Source organism: Drosophila willistoni (assembly GCF_018902025.1).
Source record: "Drosophila willistoni isolate 14030-0811.24 chromosome XR unlocalized genomic scaffold, UCI_dwil_1.1 Seg41, whole genome shotgun sequence".
NCBI classification, from domain to species: Eukaryota; Metazoa; Arthropoda; class Insecta; order Diptera; family Drosophilidae; genus Drosophila; species Drosophila willistoni.
The window spans coordinates 1,928,927-1,949,311 of record NW_025814058.1 but is presented as its reverse complement, the minus strand read 5'-3'; the positions used below and the strand labels follow the sequence as shown (position 1 = coordinate 1,949,311).

Genomic DNA, 20,385 nt, shown 5'->3' with positions numbered 1-20,385 from the left:
TACTTTTCCAATCAACTCTATGTATTCTATCCAAAATACTAATATTTAACTACTACTAGGAGTTAGTAATTTTTAGTTATTTAATTAGTCACTGCAGATAATTTCGATTACTGTTAATTTCTCTATGAATTGTTTTAATTAATATTTTTCTCAGTGTATATATATGTATATACATGCATAAATATGTGCAACCTATACATACAAACATATGTATGTTTGCATGTGTGTGTGTGTGCATGTGCGTGCCGCCCGGGTCTTGGGTCTGGGGCCGTGCCGGTGCCTGTGCCTGTGCCGCCGGTGCCGCACAAGACCCCCAGAAGCAATAAAAATGAAAAGGCAAACAACGATAAGCAGCTCACCCCAGCCCAACCCCATTCTACCAATTCATGTACAGCTCAAGGCAATCGCAATAGCCCCCAACTCAATCCTCCTTCCCCCCGCCCCCACACCATTTTTGCTCTTCGGTGCTGCACACATGGGCAACCCTGACTAACGCATAACGGTAAAAGCAATCCCATTGCATACACACACACACACATAAAACCAAACAAATGCAAATGCATGCCATGTAAATAATGCGTCCCTGTCACGATACATTTGTACATACATACATATGTATGTACATATTTATGTATAGGAAAATCAATCTCCCCTTAAAAATTTTCCAATGATTTTTGATGAACCTTTAATGAAATTGTAGCAAATTGAAAATTGATTTTTATTTTTATAGGCTCTCTAATTCAATTTGGCGTTGTCGTTATGGCAAAGCTTTCTAGCTTTATGATAACATTTGACTTTGATTAGGGTTGCCAGATGTGCTGCTGTTGACATTTTTAGAACTGTCAATGCTGCTCCTCCTTGTCTTTGTGTCCATTATCATTCCAAGTGCTCAAATATGCTTACATACATATATTCAAAAATTCGATTATAGGCTAAAAAGGTGGTGTCATCCCATCTAAAACCATAAAATCTAATTTCTTTTCTCCATACCCCACACAATCCGTTAACAATCACAAATGTAAATACTTACATATATCACATTATGACTTACAAGATCTGCTTAGAATGATTCTTTGTTTTGCTTGCATAAGACTAAATTTGAACTGGTTAGAGCCGCGCGGAAGCTGACAAAGAGAAAAAGAGAGCTAAACCAAATGAAGGAAAACTGCAAAAAGTCGGTCAACGAACTGAAATATTCTCTTCGAAAATCCGCCTTCTCACGGTCAGAGACATACACATATATACGCACACTTTCAATATATCTGTTTCGTTTCGTTTTCAATTTCATAATGGGAAAAACCTTTTCCACATCTTTTGTTTCTTTCTCTCTATATGCATGTATGTATGGTCAAGTTTTGTTTCTACTTTGGGACTTCCGCCTAAATATGGCACCCAATGTGGGGGAGGAGTTAGTTAATGGATGACGTAACCTTCTATTCGTTTCTGTGCCAACCTGTTGAATATTCTACTTATAATATACATAATAGTTAGGTACATATGTTTTGAGCTATTTGCATTTGTGCCATGTTTACGCTAATGATTACTGCAAATTGATAATAATGTTAAGAAATAGTCAAGACAATGACTTGGATTGAAGAGGGGGGTGTTAGACTTTCCGTGGCGGTCGAGGAAACGCCAAGGGGGCGTTTAACCCACTAACCATATGGGATTTTCGATTAAATCTTTACGTTGAACGAACCATACATTTATTTATTTGTTTATTTGTTTCTTCATATCGTGCTGTTGGTTCGTTATCGTTTTGGTTTCCCTTTGTTTTTGCTTTTTGCCAATGTGACAGGAAATTGTGTATTTATAAAGAATATACTACATACTGTATACTGTATGTACGATACATATATGTTTGTAGTTTTCTCTTTTTCATTTTACATTTTACATTACACTCAACAGAAGAAGAAAAATTAGTACAACTATTACTGAAAACATTTTGAAATCCATTTCTGCAACTTGTAAGAACTTTTCTTCAACCGTTTCAACTTTGAATTTGCATTTCGAGTTCAAACGGAAACCGCAAAGCAAGCAAACTAAAAGCAAATAAAACAAACGAATAAGAATTAAAAAGGGAGGGGGGCCAAAACAAGGCAAAAGAGACAAAGGAGAAGAGTGGCGAATTGAATTAACCCACTTTACACAGCAACCACCACCGCACCACCACTACCTAATCATCGAGCGGGTCAAACAAAGAAGGTACAAAACAAGGGACAACTAGTTCATACCTATACACACACACACACGCACGCACACACATACTTATATCATTTAAAAAGTATTTAAGCCAATTACACGGGGCACATCAATCATTAAACAAAGACGATTTGCTACAACAGTGTGTGTGTGTTGAAAGTTTTAGTAAGTTTTTTTTTGTTGTTTGTGTGTTATCTATATCAGTTAGAGTGAAAAGGGGAAAGGGGGGAGAAAGACCGCCAAAAACCAACAAGAAATATTTTATTATTATTATTGTTATTATTAGTCATTCATTGCACTTAAATGTCTCTACGTGACATAGAGTGCGAGTGCCTCCACGTTGGGCGCCAAACAATTAAATTTCCCACCTGTGTGCAATAAATATATATGTTTTGTCTTCTTCATTTTTAGAATTTCAACCGTTTCATACCGTCGTCAATCAGAGATCCATCCAAAACAAGCAGCCAACAGTTAACCGCCCCCGTCTGCTGCCCCCCAAAAATAAAAGTCTTGCCAATTTTATCGAATAAACAAAACACAAGAAGCCGAGCCAGCCATAAACCAAGCCAAGCCAAGTCAAGCCAGCCAGCCAGCCACCAACCAAATAATATATATATATAGTTATATGTATGTGGATAGCAACCCCAAAGGGCATTAGAATGGAGTTCGGTCATGTTTGAGCGTTTTCGTTTAAGCAATCTAAGCAGAAACTATCGACTACGTGGTGCCTCCACAGACCTGGCGCGCGACAAGAAAAACCAACAACGGCAGCAGCAATGCGTCACCGTCCTATTCCTAGATGACATCACGCACACCTTTCGGCTCGAGGTGAACTAACTAACTTGACTTTAATCCTAACTAACTTACTCCTTTTTTTATCATAAATTAGTGATAGTAATAATAATAATAATTATAGTTTTGTGTGTGTGTGTGTGCAATTTACTTCTTGATTATGCGCATATTCATAGAAAGTGGTAAACTTTTGTTTTTCTGTTTATTGTTTATTCATTTTTTATTTGTTTTTCACTTTCATCTGTAAAGCGGAACAGTCGAAAATTCATCAGATAAACACGCACTTCATTCGCATTGGTTTTTTTTTTTTTTTTGATCCGAGTTTCTTTAGCAAAAATTTCACTTTGAAATAAAATGCTGATCAAGTTGAAATCTGTCTACCAAATTGAAATTGTTTCATGATTAAAAGCGACAGATACAATTACATACATACATACATACATATGTATGTATGCAACATAGTCATTATATATCTTAGTTATTTCACTTGCCAACTGTGTATGGGATAGAGGAGAAATGTGTCATAGACATGAAATAAAGTTCATTTTAATATTTAAACTCTTTGCTCTTTATGCACTGATAAACGGCTTTTAAATTAAAAACTCAAACTTCAGCTTAGTTTTAAGCTTGAAAGTTTCATTTGATTTTAGCAATAAATCGAGTAAAGCTAAATCAAAACCATTCAAAATGTTTATAAATAAAAACAAAATCGTTTTCCATTCCTATCAAATAACTCCAAATTAATCAAGCCTCGATTCCAAATCTTATTTGGTGGAATTCTTGCTTTCGATTCCGAATTTAAGTTAGGGGAATGAAAACTATTTAAAAAATCTCCCATATTTTCATGAAAATGACAGCTTACAAATATTTTTCTATTAATCTGTAATATGTTGAGTATAATTCTAAGTATTAACGGGTAATTTCGTTTAAACAGTTAAATAACAAGAGTTATTCTTAATAGGCAACCAAACAATTGAATGTGAAAAGGTTATGATAGCAGTTGAATTGAATGTTGGCTTCGAAAACAAAAACAAAACGACCCGGAATTGAGAACAGATTGTTTTTGATATATACTTGAGATCGACTCGGAAACGAGAACGAGGTCTTAGTCGTGATAAATATAATGTCGTCAATATTAAGTTTTTTTTAAAATTGTAACCATTTTTTCAAATTTTCAAGCTTTATATTCACATTTTTGTAAAATCTTGTTTTAGTTTCGATGATATTTAGAATATTGTTGCAAAAACTTTTAATAGTTTAAATGCAAATATAAATATTAATAGTATTAGATTAAAAATATATATAAAAGATATGTTTTATTTGGTCTACGAACGATAAAGCTAACATTGCAATATGAGAGAGCTCTTTATATGTAAAATAATAAAGTATAAAATTCCAATTTAAAAAATATGAAAGAAACCGTATAAATAGAAAAAAAATTTTATTTCAATATTTTTTATATCCTAATCTCTAAATTTTCATTTGTTTTTCTCAATTTCAGAAACGTGCGAAAGGCTCTGAGCTTTTAGATCAGGTCTTTCAATATCTCGAATTGTCCGAAAGGGATTATTTTGGTTTATTATTTCCACAGAAGCCCGGTGATGTTGTGGTGAGTAGATAAATTGATTGGCTATATTTTGGGATTGTTTGATATATTCGATTGGAAAAATTCATTTCCCACAGAGATGGGTCGATGCCCAGAAGCAATTCAAGAAGCAATGCAGCAGCGTCTCGCTTGACAACGATGCCGTTCCATTATTAGAGTTTAGGGTTAAGGTTTGTAATCCCAGTCAGTCAGTCAGTCAGTCACTTGAAATTAACCATCCATTAATATTCATTTTAGTTTTATGTAAGCGATCCCAGCCGTTTGCAAGAGGAATTCACACGATATCAATTCTATTTGCAAATCAAGCGCAACATTCTGCTGGGCAAATTGCCCTGCTCCAGTAATACCCAGTGCCTGCTTGCCAGCTATACCGTGCAGTGTGAGTGTGGTTAATCCTGATATCTCTCTATCGAACCTAAATACTAAAAATAGTTTGACCTTTTTTAGCTGAATTGGGCGATTTCAATGCCGTGGAACATCAGGCGGGCTATTTAAGCCAACTTCAATTGCTTTCGGAGCAGAGTGCTGAGGCTGAACGAAAGGTTAGCGAATTGCATAAACTGCATCGTGGCCAATTGCCAGCAGATGCGGAATACAATTATCTGGAGCATGCCAAACGGTTGGAACTCTATGGAATTGATTTGCACAAGGCGACCGATTCGAATGGCAAGGAATTGCAATTGGGTGTCTCGGCTGTCGGCCTGTTGGTCTTCCAGCACTCGTTGCGCATCAATACGTTCTCGTGGAGTAAAATGGTGAAGGTGTCGTTTAAGCGAAAGGATTTCTTCATACAATTGAGACGTGAGCCAAGCGAGAACTATGACACTCTATTGGGTTTCGGTATGATTAGCCACAAGCATGCCAAGGCCCTATGGAAATCCTGTGTGGAGCATCACAGCTTCTTTCGTCTGAAGCGGCCGCATCGTCTATCGCGCTTCCTCAATATAAGTCTGGGCAGTAAATTCTATTATTCGGGCCGAACGGAGCTCCAGGCGGTGCAAGAGTCAAAGCAACGTGGTCGCATCCATAAGGTATTTGTACGTTCGCCAAGCAAACGACTGCTGGCCGGTGGTGGTGGGGCTGGCAGTAGTTCAGCTGGTGGCACTCCACTGCTTAATAGTGGAGGCAGTGGCTCAGAGAGCGTTGCCTCTCACAATGGTAAAGGGCCATCGACCATATTGACCATTACAAAGACAAGCCGTCCGCATGACAACAAGGTAACGTCCAAGGAAGTGGAATCCATGCCACGCAAGGCCTGGGAGCAGCAGAGCGATGAATATGACATACAATTGTGAGTTGGCTATTTCTTAATTAGTGGCTTATTTTCTAATCCCTTGCTCTCTCTCTCTCTCTCTCTGTCTGTCTTTTAGGGATGTCGGCTTTATTGAACAGTGCACAAGGCGCTTTGAATCGGCATCACCATCACCCATGCCGCCGGCGTATAGTTCAGGTCAGCATAGTCCCATTTTGCTGCCCACGACCATAGCCGATGCTGTAGGTCAATCTCAGCAGCCGGATAGTGGCAGTGATTTGATAACAATACGTCTACAAGCCGATGAACAAGGTCGCTATGGATTCAATGTAAAAGGTGGCGTCGATTTGGGGCTACCGGTTCAGGTGTCGAAAGTGGTGCCCAATACGCCAGCAGATCGTTGCACGCCACGCGTCTGTGAGGGGGACGAGGTGCTGATGATCAATGGACGGGATGTTCATGGCTTAAGGCATGAACAAGTGGTGTCCATGATACGGGAATGCCGTCATCAGGCCAGTGGTGAGCTTCTGCTTACAGTGCGGCCACAGAGATCGGCTCCATTGCTGCTTGAAGAGGAGCCCCTGTATCAGTATGTGCCAGAGAGTGATGAGATTGGTTCACATTCGAATCTACTCGATGGCGATGCTCTCTTTACCCAAAGTCTGTTGCTTTTAAGCGATGGTCTGGCCTCTGGTGCTTTGCTGGCCCAATATGAGCTAATGTATCGCAAGAATCCAGATCTGGCCATTACCGAGGCACGCAAACCAGCAAATGCAGCCAAGAATCGTTATCGTGACATATCGCCTTGTAAGTGAATTTCAAAATACAACCTAAGTGCTCCTTGTTAATTCTCTTATTATTCCCTTTCCCCATGCTAGATGACTGCACCAGAGTGTCGCTGGTCAATTCTCTAACTGGAGACTATATCAATGCCAATTATGTGAATATGGAGATTCCAGGTGGTGTGGTTAATCGTTATATTGCCACCCAAGGACCATTGGCCAGTACGACAACGGATTTTTGGCGCATGGTCCAGCAGGAGAGTAGCCATCTGCTTGTCATGCTCACCACAGTGATGGAGGCCGGTCGCCAGAAGTGTCATCAATATTGGCCAGTAACCGGTGAAGAGCTCCAGCTAGCCGATGGCTTCTCTGTGCGCTGTTTAAGCGAAAAGCCCGATGAGACCGGTAGCTTTGTTTTTCGTGAATTCGTTCTCAAGGATAAGCACGAACAGAGACATATACATCACATGCAATATCTAGCCTGGCCGGATCATTGTGTGCCCTCCGATCCGAATCTGTTTTTGGAGTTCACCGAACGTGTGCGTACCGCCAGAAATCGCACCCTACTGCAGGAGATTGAGGAGAGTCTGAAGCAAGTGCGTCTACTGGATGCCGATGCCGATGAGAATGGTGGACTGATGAGTGAACGCAAGTGTGCCGCCAGCAATGGTGCCACGCCCGAGGATGAGACACCCGTGTCGACCAGCGTGCATCAGTAAGATATTCCATGCGCAGGGCTATTTAACAAGAAAATTGTATTGTACTACTGCTGTTCCTTACAGATGCATCAGTGCCGCCAATCCACCTGTGATTGTGCATTGCTCAGCGGGCATAGGACGAACTGGTGTGCTAATTCTAATGGACACTGCCTTGGCCCTTATGGAGGCTCGAGAGCCAGTCTATCCTTTGGATATAGTACGCGCCATGCGTGATCAGCGTGCTTGCATGGTTCAAAATGTGGTATGTACATCACATTTCCATTTCTTCTAGTACATTTCTGACCATCCATCCGTCCATCTTGTTCACAGAGTCAATATCGTTTCGTTTGTGAGTGCATCTGTGCCGCCTATATGAAGATCTCTCGCAGCAGTGCCGCTATCAACGATGAGGATGATTAGATCATTATCTTTATAAATATATATATATATATATATATATATTTATCTCTATGTATGACCCAAGCAATCCAAGCACTTTTTTCCCTCTCTATCGACAATCCCCAAATCAACAATCTTCCGCTGTCTACCTAATCAAATATCCCTCCCGTTTTACATGGACGATGTGATGTAATTTTTTCAAAAATATTCAGATATGTATGTATTTTGAAAAATACAAACAAAATCCAAATCTATCGTATTGTTAGTACCCGTAGACATATGATTATAAACTGGCAGCTGATTATTATCTATTATCATTATTATGATTATACTATCTATATACATACATATATATATTTATATTGTATGTATATAATCATTCACTCCATTTACTAAAAAGGAAAAAGAAACAAACAAACAAAAAATCAAAGGAATGTATCTCTTTATCACACGCCGCAAGTGCTGCAAAATAAAATGAAAAATTATTCTAAATTTTACAATAATAATAATAATAATAATAAAAAAACAAATACAAAAACCAAAACAATTATTCAAAAACGAAGAAAAATGAACAAACTACCTAATTAATTGTATACAAAGCGAAATGAATTATTTATTTACACACCACCAACACATACACATACGTAAGACCCTTCCACATACACATGCATACACACATATACATACATATATATTTACGTATTTATGTATTTAAAAAAGAAAAAGAAAAAAAAACAACAACAACAACAAAGTGGTTAACGTGAACAATACAGAGAAAAGATATATAGAGAGATATAATATGAGAAAAGAAAACTGTTAGTATTTTATCACCAAATCAATTCGTAAATGTATTTATGCTGAAAATAAAAATCAAATATGAAACTAAAAACAAATATCACCCTGTAATGATGTATGCTTAAATGTCACAAGTAGTCTGTGGAATTTCTTACATAAATCTATTATTTCCAAATTTATTGACAGTGTTAAAACATATGTAGATATTAACATTTTGAACATTAATTCGGTAAAACAGAAGTTTAGAAAGTTAAATTCAAATTGAAATTTGTTTAGCATGGCCGACGAGATGGAGGAGGAGGATATTGAGGATTACCATGATCTGGAAGACTTTAACGATGAGCCAGCCTCAGGCAGTGGTGTTAGCAATCAAGCGGAGCGTTTTGTCGTCAAGAAGTGGGTGGCCCATGGCCTCTGGTCGTGGGATGTAGCCGTTGAAAATTGTGCCATTTGCCGGAATCACATTATGGACCTGTGCATCGAATGTCAGGCAGATCCCAATGGCAATAAAGAGGATTGCACTGTGGCCTGGGGCGAGTGTAATCATGCCTTTCACTATCATTGCATTGCCCGATGGTTAAAGACACGCAACGTCTGTCCGCTGGATAACAAAGAGTGGGTCTATCAAAAGTACGGTCGGTAACCCCGAAGGACCTAAATGGAGAACACGTTCTTGTCTTGTTAAACTTGCAATGTTAAATTAATTAATCTTTATAAACCTCTGAATGCCACCGAATCTTATCTGTGTGGTTTTATTCCTTGAATATCTGGCTTAGTATTTTGAAAATCCTATCAAAATTATTTTTCAACCTGGCATAATTTTACGGTTGCGAGACCAAACAACCTGTATACTGTCGAAATTGGGCTACGTTCAGGGGAACTATAGCTGCCGAGAGTAAAGAATTCAATCTTTCATGACCGAAACTGGCAAATTATTGACAATTAAATTCTGCGAATCATTTAGACTTAAGATGCCAACTGACTAAATCTGCAATCTTTAATATGCCATTAGTGAGTGATTTGTATTGATTCAACCTAAGATTTCCGATTAGTTGTAAAAACTTGCTAGCGAGGCGGATGTCCTGTCAGAAGTACAAGCCAGGATCTTCAATCTGTGTCCAGATTTTTCTTTAGCAAAATAGAAAGATTCCGAACATATCTAGATCCAATTAACCCCTATTTATTGTTAGTTACTAGTAATAAGAAATGCAAAACAAATTTTTAAATACATATATTTATTAAATTTTTACTTATAATCTGGACGGCTTTTGTCGAATTCGTTTAAAATCTATGGGACGGACAAAATTGTATGTATGTTTTGTATGTATGTATGTATGTATGTAAATATATACATATATATGCAAAGGACGATTTGAAAGGCACTCGGTTATAAAAGGCTCTGACCCCTATTTGTAAGGCGGGTCCATCTGTCTTATAATTAGTTTACAATAAAAAACATATTTATGTTTTGTATATTTGGAGTGTAAAGAGGTTCCTATTTAAATATATATATATATTAGAAGATATGTCTTATTTGTGCTGGAGATTCGCCATAATTCGTAATTCGATTAGACTACTAGGTGTTAAAGACCTCTAATGGAATGTATTTTGATAAACCATATTAATCAACCATCTGAGGGCACATTAAAGGAATAATCTCAGGGCTATTGCATTGAGGCACAGCAATAACAGCGACGAGATGGCCAACTGAGAAGCACCGGCATAGCAATCGGTTATGCGACGAGCGCGCATAAAATTCCCGCCCAGATATGTGTCGTAACGTCGTTGCTCAGTTGGAATTATCTGCAATTGTCTTGTGGCATCCTGGAAGATTAGATCGTAATGGCCGAGGGGTGACTCGAACATACTGAAACTAAAAGCATCCACATCCTTGCGGCCATACAATTGCTGGGCATAGGTCAGTAGATTAATGTAAGCGTTCAGTTGGGTTTCATTGTAGTTGACACCGCCGCGTGTAACCACAGCATTGGCCTTCACTTTGCCCAAATTGCACCGTCTGTAGTCCTGCAACTCGGCGCGAGTGCCATCGGTGCAAAGCAACTCAAAGTCATCGTTGAGAGCGTTTCGGGCCCACCATTCCTTGCGTTTGCCACCGGTGCTTTCCATGACAGTGGTGTGTTTCATAAATGCAACATGACCGCCACCCTCTACCAGACAACGGAAAGCGCCCGTATGGCCATAATAATCCTCGGAAGCATCACGGCGGCAATAGCGATAGCTTGTGCCATGGCACAGATCACACATGCTGTCATAGGGCACACCCGTGTTATACTCACTGCTAGTGGCACCGGGGACACACGATTTGGTAAAGTATTCAGCAGCAGCGCGCACCGAATCACAGCCGTATGGACGAATCCAACCATTCGAGATGAGGAACGCCATTGGGTATGTCCAACCAGCGGCCATATTAATGCCCGTATGACAGGTATATTTACCCTTTAGATAGGTGAGCTCAGTATCGGGATCTTCTTCTTTGGCAACAGCCACCACATAGTATTCAGGTTCGCCCAAATTGTATACCTCCGACATGAATGGAACCAGATCGTAGTTAAGTCCTCCCGTGTAAACATCTCCGGCATCGAAGACAGAGATATCAGCCTTGCCGGCCTGAATCAGTTGCATGCAATTTATGTGGGAATGCATCTTCTTGCAGATCAATTCAGGTTTCAAAATTTGCGCTTTCAGAGCAGTCTGGAAATTATATATATTTGTATATGTAGAAAAGTTCATTTCCTTTTAAACTTAGAAGATACTTACTTTCATTTTAACGCATTTCTCGAACTCTGGATCAGAGGTCACACACAATGTCATTGCTGGCACTGGACACTCGCGTATACCATAGATATAATGAATGGAATCTTGCAAGTATTTGGTAAAACTCTGATCATCTTGCGGTATGGCAGTGAGGGATCGACTGGCATCCTACAAAATAATTAAATTTGTATTAATATATTGAATGAAATGTCAATGAAATGACAATGAGGTTGTCTACCTGGAAGAGCAAATTGGTTTTGCCATATCTTTTCGAGTCGAATACATGGAATTTTTCATAGAGAACGGACGAGTTGCTATCAAGGGGATTGCGTTCAGTGGTGAAACTGCTGTCCAAGCGATCATTGCGATAATTTGGATTGGAGTCATAAGGATCATAGGGATTCTGTTGATTCCTATTGTTGTATGCATTGACATTGTCGTAAGGACCATTGCCGAATTGCTGTTGATCGTAGGGATAGTTACGATTTTGATCATTGAAGGAATTGAAACCACCATTGCCTATTTGTTGTTGGCTATTCGGAGTCTCTCTTAATCCTTCGGAATACAATTCCACAATACGTTTCAAGAACTGTTGATATAGTTTGCGATCCCGAAAACTACGAGCTGAGGTGGTTACCACAGCATCGGCAGGCACTTTACCCCAGCTGCATTGTCGGTAATCCGTGATGGGAACACGATTACCGCCACGGCACAATAGTTCAAAATTGTTAGGCGACAAGCTCTCTAGAAAATTGATTAATAGTTAAAAGGTGTTTTATCAATTGTTAAGCATTATCATCATCTGTCTTACTGAATTCAGCGCTCTGTAGCATCTCAGAGACGGTAGAATGACGCAAAAAGGCCACATCTCCTGCTTCTAGGAGGCAACGAAACGCACCATCATAGCCATAGTAAGGATCTGCGGCTGAACAGCGACCACCAGGTATTTTTCCAGTACATAAAGTACACAATCTTGAAAAGGAGGCAACCGATTGTTCAAGCCGAGGAACAAATTATATATGTAAATTAACTCACTTGTCTGAATTATCGCCAATGGGATTGTATTTATCAGTCAAGGAGTAAACAGCACACGAGTTATTGAAATAGTTGGCGGCAGTTTTGACTTGATTATTACAATCTACCACTTCCATGCCGCCTTCCTTTTGCAGCTGTGTGTTTAGAACAGATTAGAAATGATTTAATTTTAATGTATATTAATAGACGATGATCGAGATCGATTCTTACCGTATGTATGGGCACTATCCAACCTGCTAGACTTCCTACCCAAGGAAAACACGCCCGTTTGTAACGCAAATCCCTTAGGTTGAAGACATCTTGAAGAGAACCCTTCTTAACCACTGCCACAGACTCATATTCGGTGAAACCGCCTTCCAATTTCTCCTGCATAATAGGTATGAGGGAGTTATAACGCCCAGATGTAAACACATCGCCTGCATCTAGGGTAGTTATGTGAGCCTTCTCACGATCAATATGATGAATGCACTCATCGGCACTATAGGCCATGAAGCAGGTCAAATCAAGAAATACATCATCAAAAAGGGCTCTGTCCCTCTCTATGGCTTGTGTCAAGTTTAAACACTTGTATTGCTCCTCCTGGCTCTTGGTGCACCATATTATGTTGCTAGTCTTGTGCTCATCGTAGTGATGTTGTGCTGTAACGAAAATAGAAAACCAAACAATAACATAATATTGTGGTATTTACAATTGTCGAAGAGCAACGCCCCAAGTCCAAGCATTACTTGGTTACTTGAGCAAGGTTTATTTAATTACCGTATGTAAAAGGCAGTATAAGATAAAGCGCGCCTATCAGAGCTAAATTAACTGTAGCTCCCAACATGATTTTATAAAAATAAAAATGCGATTAAGAAGAGTTTAAAAGCAAAAACATTTAAAGAAAAGAATAACGACTAACACGACACGCCCAAGCCTAGCTCGCACTTGTTACTCCGTAGCCCTGACTCACAATTTCGACCAGTGCTGCCAGTATTATAAAAATCCCGCCACAACAAATAGCTAATGGAGATTATAGTTTAAAATTTGAATTAAATTCGACGTTTTACTCAACTCTGAAGTTACAACTAAAAAATGTTCTTAGTAGTAAATTTTTTAACTGTTGATAGTTTAAGTTAACACAAGTAAACCCTATTTGAAAATCTCACTAAAAATCGGCTCAAAATTGTAGCCAAATTTTAAAACATCTGGCAACACTAGCGTTGAACTAGTTCCCAGTTGGTGCATCTCTAAGACACAATTTGCTTGTTACGAAAAGGCCAAGAAACTAGAATTTGTATTAATTTATTGCTCCAGTTGCCATGGCCGTTTTACGGGGTTGGAGATTCGTGGGCTTTGTATCCTGCATTGTCGGAGCAGTTGGCCTAACTCTGTATCCAGTTGTGATAGATCCCATGTTAAACACGGACAAATACAAGTCCCTGCAAGAGTACAGTAAAACCAAGCGAGATGAACTGCAGCATAGGAATCTAAAGTAGCAACCTTAACAATAAAGGATGATGACTGTAAAATATTAAAGTCGTAATGTTGTATAATAAACCAAATTTGAGGCTGTCATTAAGAACTAAACCCAATTTCTTTTTATATGTATATATTAACAGTGTTTCCTATCGCAAAATAGCTACTACCTGATTTTTGATAACCAATCAAAAACTACCAAAACCATATACTTGTATGGCTTGTAAAGATGCTTAAATACCGCAAAAAGTCTTGAGTTTCCGATGTACATAGTACATATTCATCATATGTATTAATAAACGTTCGGTTAAGACGTTTCAGAATCCAAGATAAAAGTCTTCCGTCCTAAGGATTTTTTTAAATGTTTTCTAGATATCTTGTTGAAATCTTACCCTTTATGCACTATACGGCTTAATGGACAATAACTTTCTTCCGAGAAAGTGACATAGCTTGGTGTTTTCCCAAATAATGAAATATTAACACCAGTGTACATACATATGTACATGTTTTAATCATCTGCTACAATTAATATTTAAAATTTAATTTATTGGTTCCTTTTACCAACACTACTTTTTAAAACTATCAACAGTTCGTATAGTAACCGTTTATAAGAAAGGACGTATAAGGTGTGATATTTTTCAAGCAGTCCAGTAGGAGCGTTTTATGAGAGTCTCTTTCTCTTTCATTTTCACAACTGTTTAAAGCAGTTGAATTGTCAATTAGTGTGAAACAAAAAACTTAAATCTTTTTCAGGTTTTATTCGAATAGCTCAAAAACTGAGTTTACAGAAAAAAAGACAATCTGAAGTTGGTGGTTATATCGACTCGGCTGAAGCACAGTAAAAAGTTTACAAACATTAGACAAATTTTTGATTAAGAAACTTTGCAAGGATAGTTCGCTTCCTTTTGCTTCTTGGTAATATGTATACTTATAACTGAATCTGAAAGCTTTGTCAATATCTGTTGACTATATACGGATGCGTAGGCAAAAGCGTCTGCATCCGATAACGTTGACTCAATTTATTAAGCTCAGATTCGTTGTAAAAGCTGTCTGAAGTTGAGACAACACAAATAAAATATTAACATCAAAAAAAGAAAAAAAATATTTACGGTTAATAACGCCCATTTAATGTTGTTTTAAAACATATCAGTAATCATTTTAATACAGACAATTAATTAACAAAATATTAAATATGATATTGTTTATTTTTAAAGCACCATTGATGATTTATCTTTATGATGTTTCCTCTTTGTTTTTGGTTTTTGAAATTCGTGGCGATCCTCTTTTGATTTATGTACTGTTGTAATGAAGATTGAATCAAATTTTCTGCTAATCCTGCTTATGGCTAATCCGGCTCAGAAGACCGGCTCTTAAATAATGCACCATTTTTAAATAATGAAATAAAAAGCGTATTTTATAATTTTCACATACCCAATATTTTATTGTTTAGACTTACTTAAAGTCTTAAAAAAAAATTATTTTAACCGCCCCAGATTGTGTCGTTCCAGCGGGAAAAGCAGCTTATTAGCCAAATTGAGAAGTGTTAGGCATCACTGACGACAACATATTATGTATACGGCAACGCCGGCAATGTGATACGTGGTCATGATAAATTATGATTGTTTGATTCATTCCAATTAGAACACCTTATTCTTTCGTAGTTCGAACTGTATTTAGAATGACTTCATCCAAGCTGAAGCGTGATGAAATCCTTCTGCTTTTCGATGTGGATGGCACTCTCACATTTCCACGAAGTGTCGTGCAACCAGAATTCGAAGAATTCTTTTACTCGAAGGTGAAGCCGCGGGCGACCATTGGAATTGTCGGTGGCTCTGACTTGGAGAAGATGTTTGAACAGCTGAATGGCAAAAAGATATTGAATGAATTTGATTTCGTATTTCCCGAGAATGGACTGGTGCAAATTGAGCGTGCCCAAGAGGTCGGTAAACAGAATATCATTAAACACTTGGGCGAATCCACTTTGAAGCGGTTCATCAATTTTGTGCTACGATATCTCTCTGAACTGGACATTCCGATTAAGCGTGGAACGTTTATAGAATTCCGAAATGGTATGATGAACGTCTGTCCTATTGGTCGCCAATGTAGCCGGGAGGAGCGTAACATGTTTGCTGCCTACGACCAGGAGCATAAAGTACGAGAACAAATGATAGCTACACTGAAAAAGGAATTCGCTGACATTGATCTCACATACAGTATTGGTGGCCAGATTAGTTTTGATGTTTTCCCACATGGCTGGGACAAAACATATTGCCTTAGACACATTGAGGCTAACTATAAGAATAAGTACAAGGAAATTCACTTCTTTGGTGATAAGACCGAACAAGGTGGTAATGATTTCGAGATCTATACTGATCCTCGCGTTATTGGTCATAAGGTGACTTCGCCACATGATACCAAAGACATTTTAACTGAAATCCTGGAACTATGATGTCGTCTCCCTTGTGCCAAAAATTCCAAAAACATGTTAACTTTCCATTATGTAAATAAGATTGTTAAACAAAAATTTAAATATATATATTCTTATAGTTCATGCAAACGATCAATTTCTAATGTCCATTAGTTTTAGTCTGTATCCATGTCGGAATCTTTAGAACTGTCACCGTCATCATCATCATCATCAGCACTGCTGAACTCCTCATCGGAACTGCTGCTCTCACTATCCACCCAATCGTGATCCTTTTTGGCAGGCGCTATAACAACCTTCCATTCATCTAATTTATGTAGATCCAAGGAATACATATCGGTGTATGTAAATTGCTTTTCATTCTCCTCGAAGAGTCCACCAAGCACATATAAATTGCCCTTGCACACACAAAGTCCTGGATTCATGCGAGGTGATGGTACATTAGAGGGACGCGCTGAATTGGCAAATAGACTAGGTATCTTTGACACATAGGGAACCGCAGAGCTGCTGCTGCCACTTGGTCCACCGACTGTCACAGTAAATATGCCGTCTGTGGTGGTGGTCACAGTCTTTGCTGGCGTTGGTTCCGGAGCAGCCGTTTCACTCATTTCTACATCATTTATGGACTTTTGATTATCTTTTTTGGGTTTGCCCAAAATTTCTAGAAAACGCCAGGTTTGAGAGCTCATATCGAAGGCCAATAAATCCTCACTAAACTGTCCTTGGACATTCTCATCGTCTTCATTGACATCCATAACGCCGCCAAAGCAATAGGCCTTGCCATTGGCAGCCACAGTGCAGCCAACGCTGCTTCGTGGCTTCGGATGATAACCGCCAGCCTTGACTAAGCTCCATTTGTATTTGTTATCACCTTCGGCAGAACCCTCTGTAAAAATTGTTAGGCATTAAAACGATATAATCGATTGAAAAGTTTTATCAACTCAAGTCTTACTTTCTGGGTTCAGAACAAACATATCCGTGTGTGTGACACCACGATCTATATCCTTTTTCATGGAGGCTCTAGAGTATCCGCCCCATATAAACAGTTTGCCATCAGGCGCAGCTGCTATACAACAACCGGAGCGTGCAGGAGGAACAGCACCACTAATTGCTACTTTTAACCACTGATACGATTCCAGGGAGAATATATGCAAGTCGTTGAAATAATTGTAGGACTGATTATTGTCGTGGAAACCACCAAATATAAAAAGACGCTTCTTGGCAGCTACCATGCGATGGCCACTCCTTGCGCTGGGTCCGTTCGGAGCCAAGATCTTTTCCCATTTCCGTGTCTTGAGGTTTAAGTTCCAAAGATCCTTGTAGTGATAGAACTGCAGCTGTGAGGGACTAGCATGCTCTCCACCGAACATCTAAAAAGAACAATTACTCATACAGAGATTTTTTATGGCAACTTCCATTGATACTGACCCACAATTCACCTCCGTTGCTGGCTAAGGAAACCATTTGATGGCCACTGCGCGGTGTGGGTCCTGCCGGCGAACGCAACTGTTTCCATTCCTTGGATTTGATATTGTAGAAGAACAAATCGTTATAGACACAGACTTTGGCGCCATTGTAGAACTCTCCTCCAAACATGATTAGTTCCTCTTTGTCAGGATGGGACACCAAAGTAAAATTAGCTCTGGGACTTGGAACTGGAACGACTTCTTCATGTATGGTGGCCAACCGGCTCTCTTCACTCTCCAATTTCTTAACGATTTCATTTATATCAGACTAAAAATGAATAAGAGACAGGCAAAAGTAAATAAGTGCGCCTTTAGCAGGTCGGCAGATTCTACATACCTCTCCCAGTTTATCCAACATCTTCTTCTGTTTGGCTGCCAACTTTTTGTCAGTTTTCATGGCTGTTTTCTCGGCGCCCTTTCCCTTCTTCTTGTTCTTGTCCTTTTTTCCCATTTTGGTAAAGTTTTATTGTGCCAAATCGAAATAAACAAATCAAAAACGCCGCACGTGTTGATCTGTCTGTTAACTCACTGTGAGCCTGTTAATACAATTTTGAGTCTGTTACCTTATTGCGAGTCTGTTAATTCGGACCATGTGCGCGTGTTAAAAACAATTGTTGACATATTCGCTCTCCCATTGCAGAGAATAATAATATAGGCATTTTAACTTATTTAACTTTATAGATTTGTGCTCAATATTTCCACAAAATGAAGAAAAAGGTGAATAAAAATGTCACTAAAGTCGAAGAGAAGCAGCCGCAAGTAGATCTTGAAGAGAACGAAGATGAGGAGACCGAAGAGGAATTAGAAGACGAGGAGACCGAAGAGGAACTAGATGACGAGGAGAACGGAGAGGAACTAGAGGACGAGGAGATCGAAGAGGAACTAGAAGACGAGGAGAACGGAGAGGAACTAGATGATGAGGAGAACGGTGAGGAGCTAGACGAGGAGGAAGATGAATTGGATTTGGCAGCCAGCTCCACAGATTCCGATACAGATGAAGATATAGAAGAAGATGATGCTGACACTGATGATGATGATGACGAGAATCAGGAAAAATCCAAACCTAAGACTAAGGCCGAAATCATCGATGAACAACTACACAACAAGTACGACCAGATAAAGGGCACACGTCTCTTTCTTCGTTTCCCAAAAAAATTGCCTCTGGACGAGACAGAGTTCGTGAAGAAAGTTAAGTCACTGCATCAACTAATAGCCAAACCCATTAAGCCGCGACAGAAACATGCCCGCTTTTGTCTGGTAGACTTCAAGTCTCAAGAAGATCGTGACGCAGCTTTAGCGGACATTAAGAAGGACATTGCAAAGGGCAAAGACGATTTTAAGGGCATTTTTGTAAGCCTTCCCAAAACTGAATCCCATGAGTTTATTAACGATTTGGTGGCCCGCAAGACACTGTCGCTGGAGAACAAGAAGACCAAGTCATTGATGAAACGTGCAGCCAAGAAGGTTGAAAAAGGCGGAAAGGATAATTTTACCTCAACACTTGTCATTTGCAATTTGCCAAAGACTTCGTCTGTCGCCCAAGTACGTCAATTGTTTGAAAATGCAGTTGATATACAAATCAAGTCGGGCAAGGGTAAATTCCGTGACTTCAATGCGGCCTCCGTGACCATGCCTACCACCTATGATGCTCGAAAAGTGATCAAGCAACCATTTAGCTTAAGTGGCACCAAACTGCTGCTGCGATTTAACAACAGAAAAAATAACAGCAAAAACAAAAAGAATAAGAAGACCCAAAAACAGAAACGCCAATTGGCCGACAATGGGGAAGTTCCTGCCAAAAAACTAAAGCAGATAGTTTAGAAACTAAACTACAAACTTTGTCTTAATTGCTATAAATAAACGATAATACATTAATTTTGTCAATTTTAAAATATTGATTTATTGTTGTTTATACATATATATATAGATATATATTGTAGTAGGCCCAATGATATACAATAAATTGGTTATTTAAGCTTAGATATTTATGAGATTTTTGTTTTTGTTTTCAGTGCATAGATTACAGATTTATTACCGGGCTGGGATGATGTCATCTAACAATAAGCGGGAATAAGGGGTTTTTAGTTTTTAATAATTGAATTTCTAATACAAAATATTCATATTCAACATTCGCATTATATTATTATATTTGCATAATATGTTCTCATTCTGTAGCCAAAAACATTTTGGGGCCAAATGATTGTGTAGGAGGGAAATCGGTACAGTTGAAGGATAGATATAAGATTAGATCAGGCGATTTCAATTTCCTGCAATGGTGTAAGGTGTGTTTCGACTATTTCCTTAACTTTTTCTTTTATTCGTGTTTGTTGGCAAAGCTTAAGCTTAGGAATATACATACATATTTGTTTTTGTTTTTCTTTTTGTTATATTTGAGTAGCACAGGAAATAAAAAAAATGCACATTTAGAGATAAACGATGTAGAAGAGATCCAATTCGAGGTAGCAACTGATTCCGAAATCCTTCAAGAGATTTCTAGGAATTTAACACAACAATTTTCTAGACATCGAATTCTTTCTAATTGGCATAATTGGCATTTTAGCCTTTCAGCTATGAACCAAACACAAAGTTAGCTCAACATTTATGGATATTGTGTTATCCTAGTGATACAGTTGGGTGTTAAGATAGTGTCTAGAGCTAACTTTGGTTTAAGCCCGCTACCAAGCTGTATAGTTTTCTTTTAAC

General features: G+C 38.7%; 7 protein-coding genes across 7 annotated transcripts; 5 read left to right on the top strand and 2 right to left on the bottom strand.

The window, feature by feature from the left end:
* Positions 1-2,786: 2,786 nt before the first annotated feature.
* LOC6642960 (tyrosine-protein phosphatase 1) lies at positions 2,787-8,624 on the top strand. Its single transcript, XM_002065917.3, has 9 exons — positions 2,787-3,030; positions 4,496-4,603; positions 4,678-4,770; positions 4,838-4,979; positions 5,048-5,891; positions 5,971-6,659; positions 6,731-7,349; positions 7,417-7,594; positions 7,663-8,624. The coding sequence occupies exons 1-9, from the start codon at positions 2,875-2,877 to the stop codon at positions 7,750-7,752; spliced, it is 2,919 nt and encodes a 972-aa protein (XP_002065953.1). The 5' UTR covers positions 2,787-2,874; the 3' UTR covers positions 7,753-8,624.
* Positions 8,625-8,678: 54 nt separating this feature from the next.
* On the top strand, positions 8,679-9,267 carry LOC6642959 (RING-box protein 1B). The gene has a single exon (XM_002065916.4). It carries the CDS (start codon positions 8,804-8,806, stop codon positions 9,167-9,169), a length of 366 nt encoding a protein of 121 aa, XP_002065952.1. The 5' UTR covers positions 8,679-8,803; the 3' UTR covers positions 9,170-9,267.
* A 477-nt stretch (positions 9,268-9,744) lies between these two features.
* LOC6642958 (melanotransferrin) lies at positions 9,745-13,273 on the bottom strand. The gene is made up of 7 exons (XM_002065915.4): positions 13,093-13,273; positions 12,547-12,974; positions 12,337-12,470; positions 12,113-12,273; positions 11,540-12,045; positions 11,305-11,469; positions 9,745-11,238 (listed from the first exon to the last, which is right to left on the bottom strand). Exons 1-7 carry the CDS (start codon positions 13,157-13,159, stop codon positions 10,171-10,173), a joined length of 2,529 nt encoding a protein of 842 aa, XP_002065951.1. The 5' UTR covers positions 13,160-13,273; the 3' UTR covers positions 9,745-10,170.
* A 267-nt stretch (positions 13,274-13,540) lies between these two features.
* On the top strand, positions 13,541-13,923 carry LOC6642957. Its single transcript, XM_002065914.4, has one exon. It carries the CDS (start codon positions 13,635-13,637, stop codon positions 13,809-13,811), a length of 177 nt encoding a protein of 58 aa, XP_002065950.1. The 5' UTR covers positions 13,541-13,634; the 3' UTR covers positions 13,812-13,923.
* A 1,453-nt stretch (positions 13,924-15,376) lies between these two features.
* Positions 15,377-16,348, top strand: LOC6642956 (phosphomannomutase). Its single transcript, XM_002065913.4, has one exon. The coding sequence runs from the start codon at positions 15,470-15,472 to the stop codon at positions 16,238-16,240; it is 771 nt and encodes a 256-aa protein (XP_002065949.1). The 5' UTR covers positions 15,377-15,469; the 3' UTR covers positions 16,241-16,348.
* Positions 16,305-18,266, bottom strand: LOC6642955 (kelch domain-containing protein 4). Its single transcript, XM_002065912.4, has 4 exons — positions 18,020-18,266; positions 17,645-17,950; positions 17,169-17,586; positions 16,305-17,102 (listed from the first exon to the last, which is right to left on the bottom strand). The coding sequence occupies exons 1-4, from the start codon at positions 18,131-18,133 to the stop codon at positions 16,375-16,377; spliced, it is 1,566 nt and encodes a 521-aa protein (XP_002065948.1). The 5' UTR covers positions 18,134-18,266; the 3' UTR covers positions 16,305-16,374.
* LOC6642954 (nucleolin) lies at positions 18,267-19,662 on the top strand. Its single transcript, XM_002065911.4, has one exon. It carries the CDS (start codon positions 18,388-18,390, stop codon positions 19,501-19,503), a length of 1,116 nt encoding a protein of 371 aa, XP_002065947.1. The 5' UTR covers positions 18,267-18,387; the 3' UTR covers positions 19,504-19,662.
* Positions 19,663-20,385: the final 723 nt, after the last annotated feature.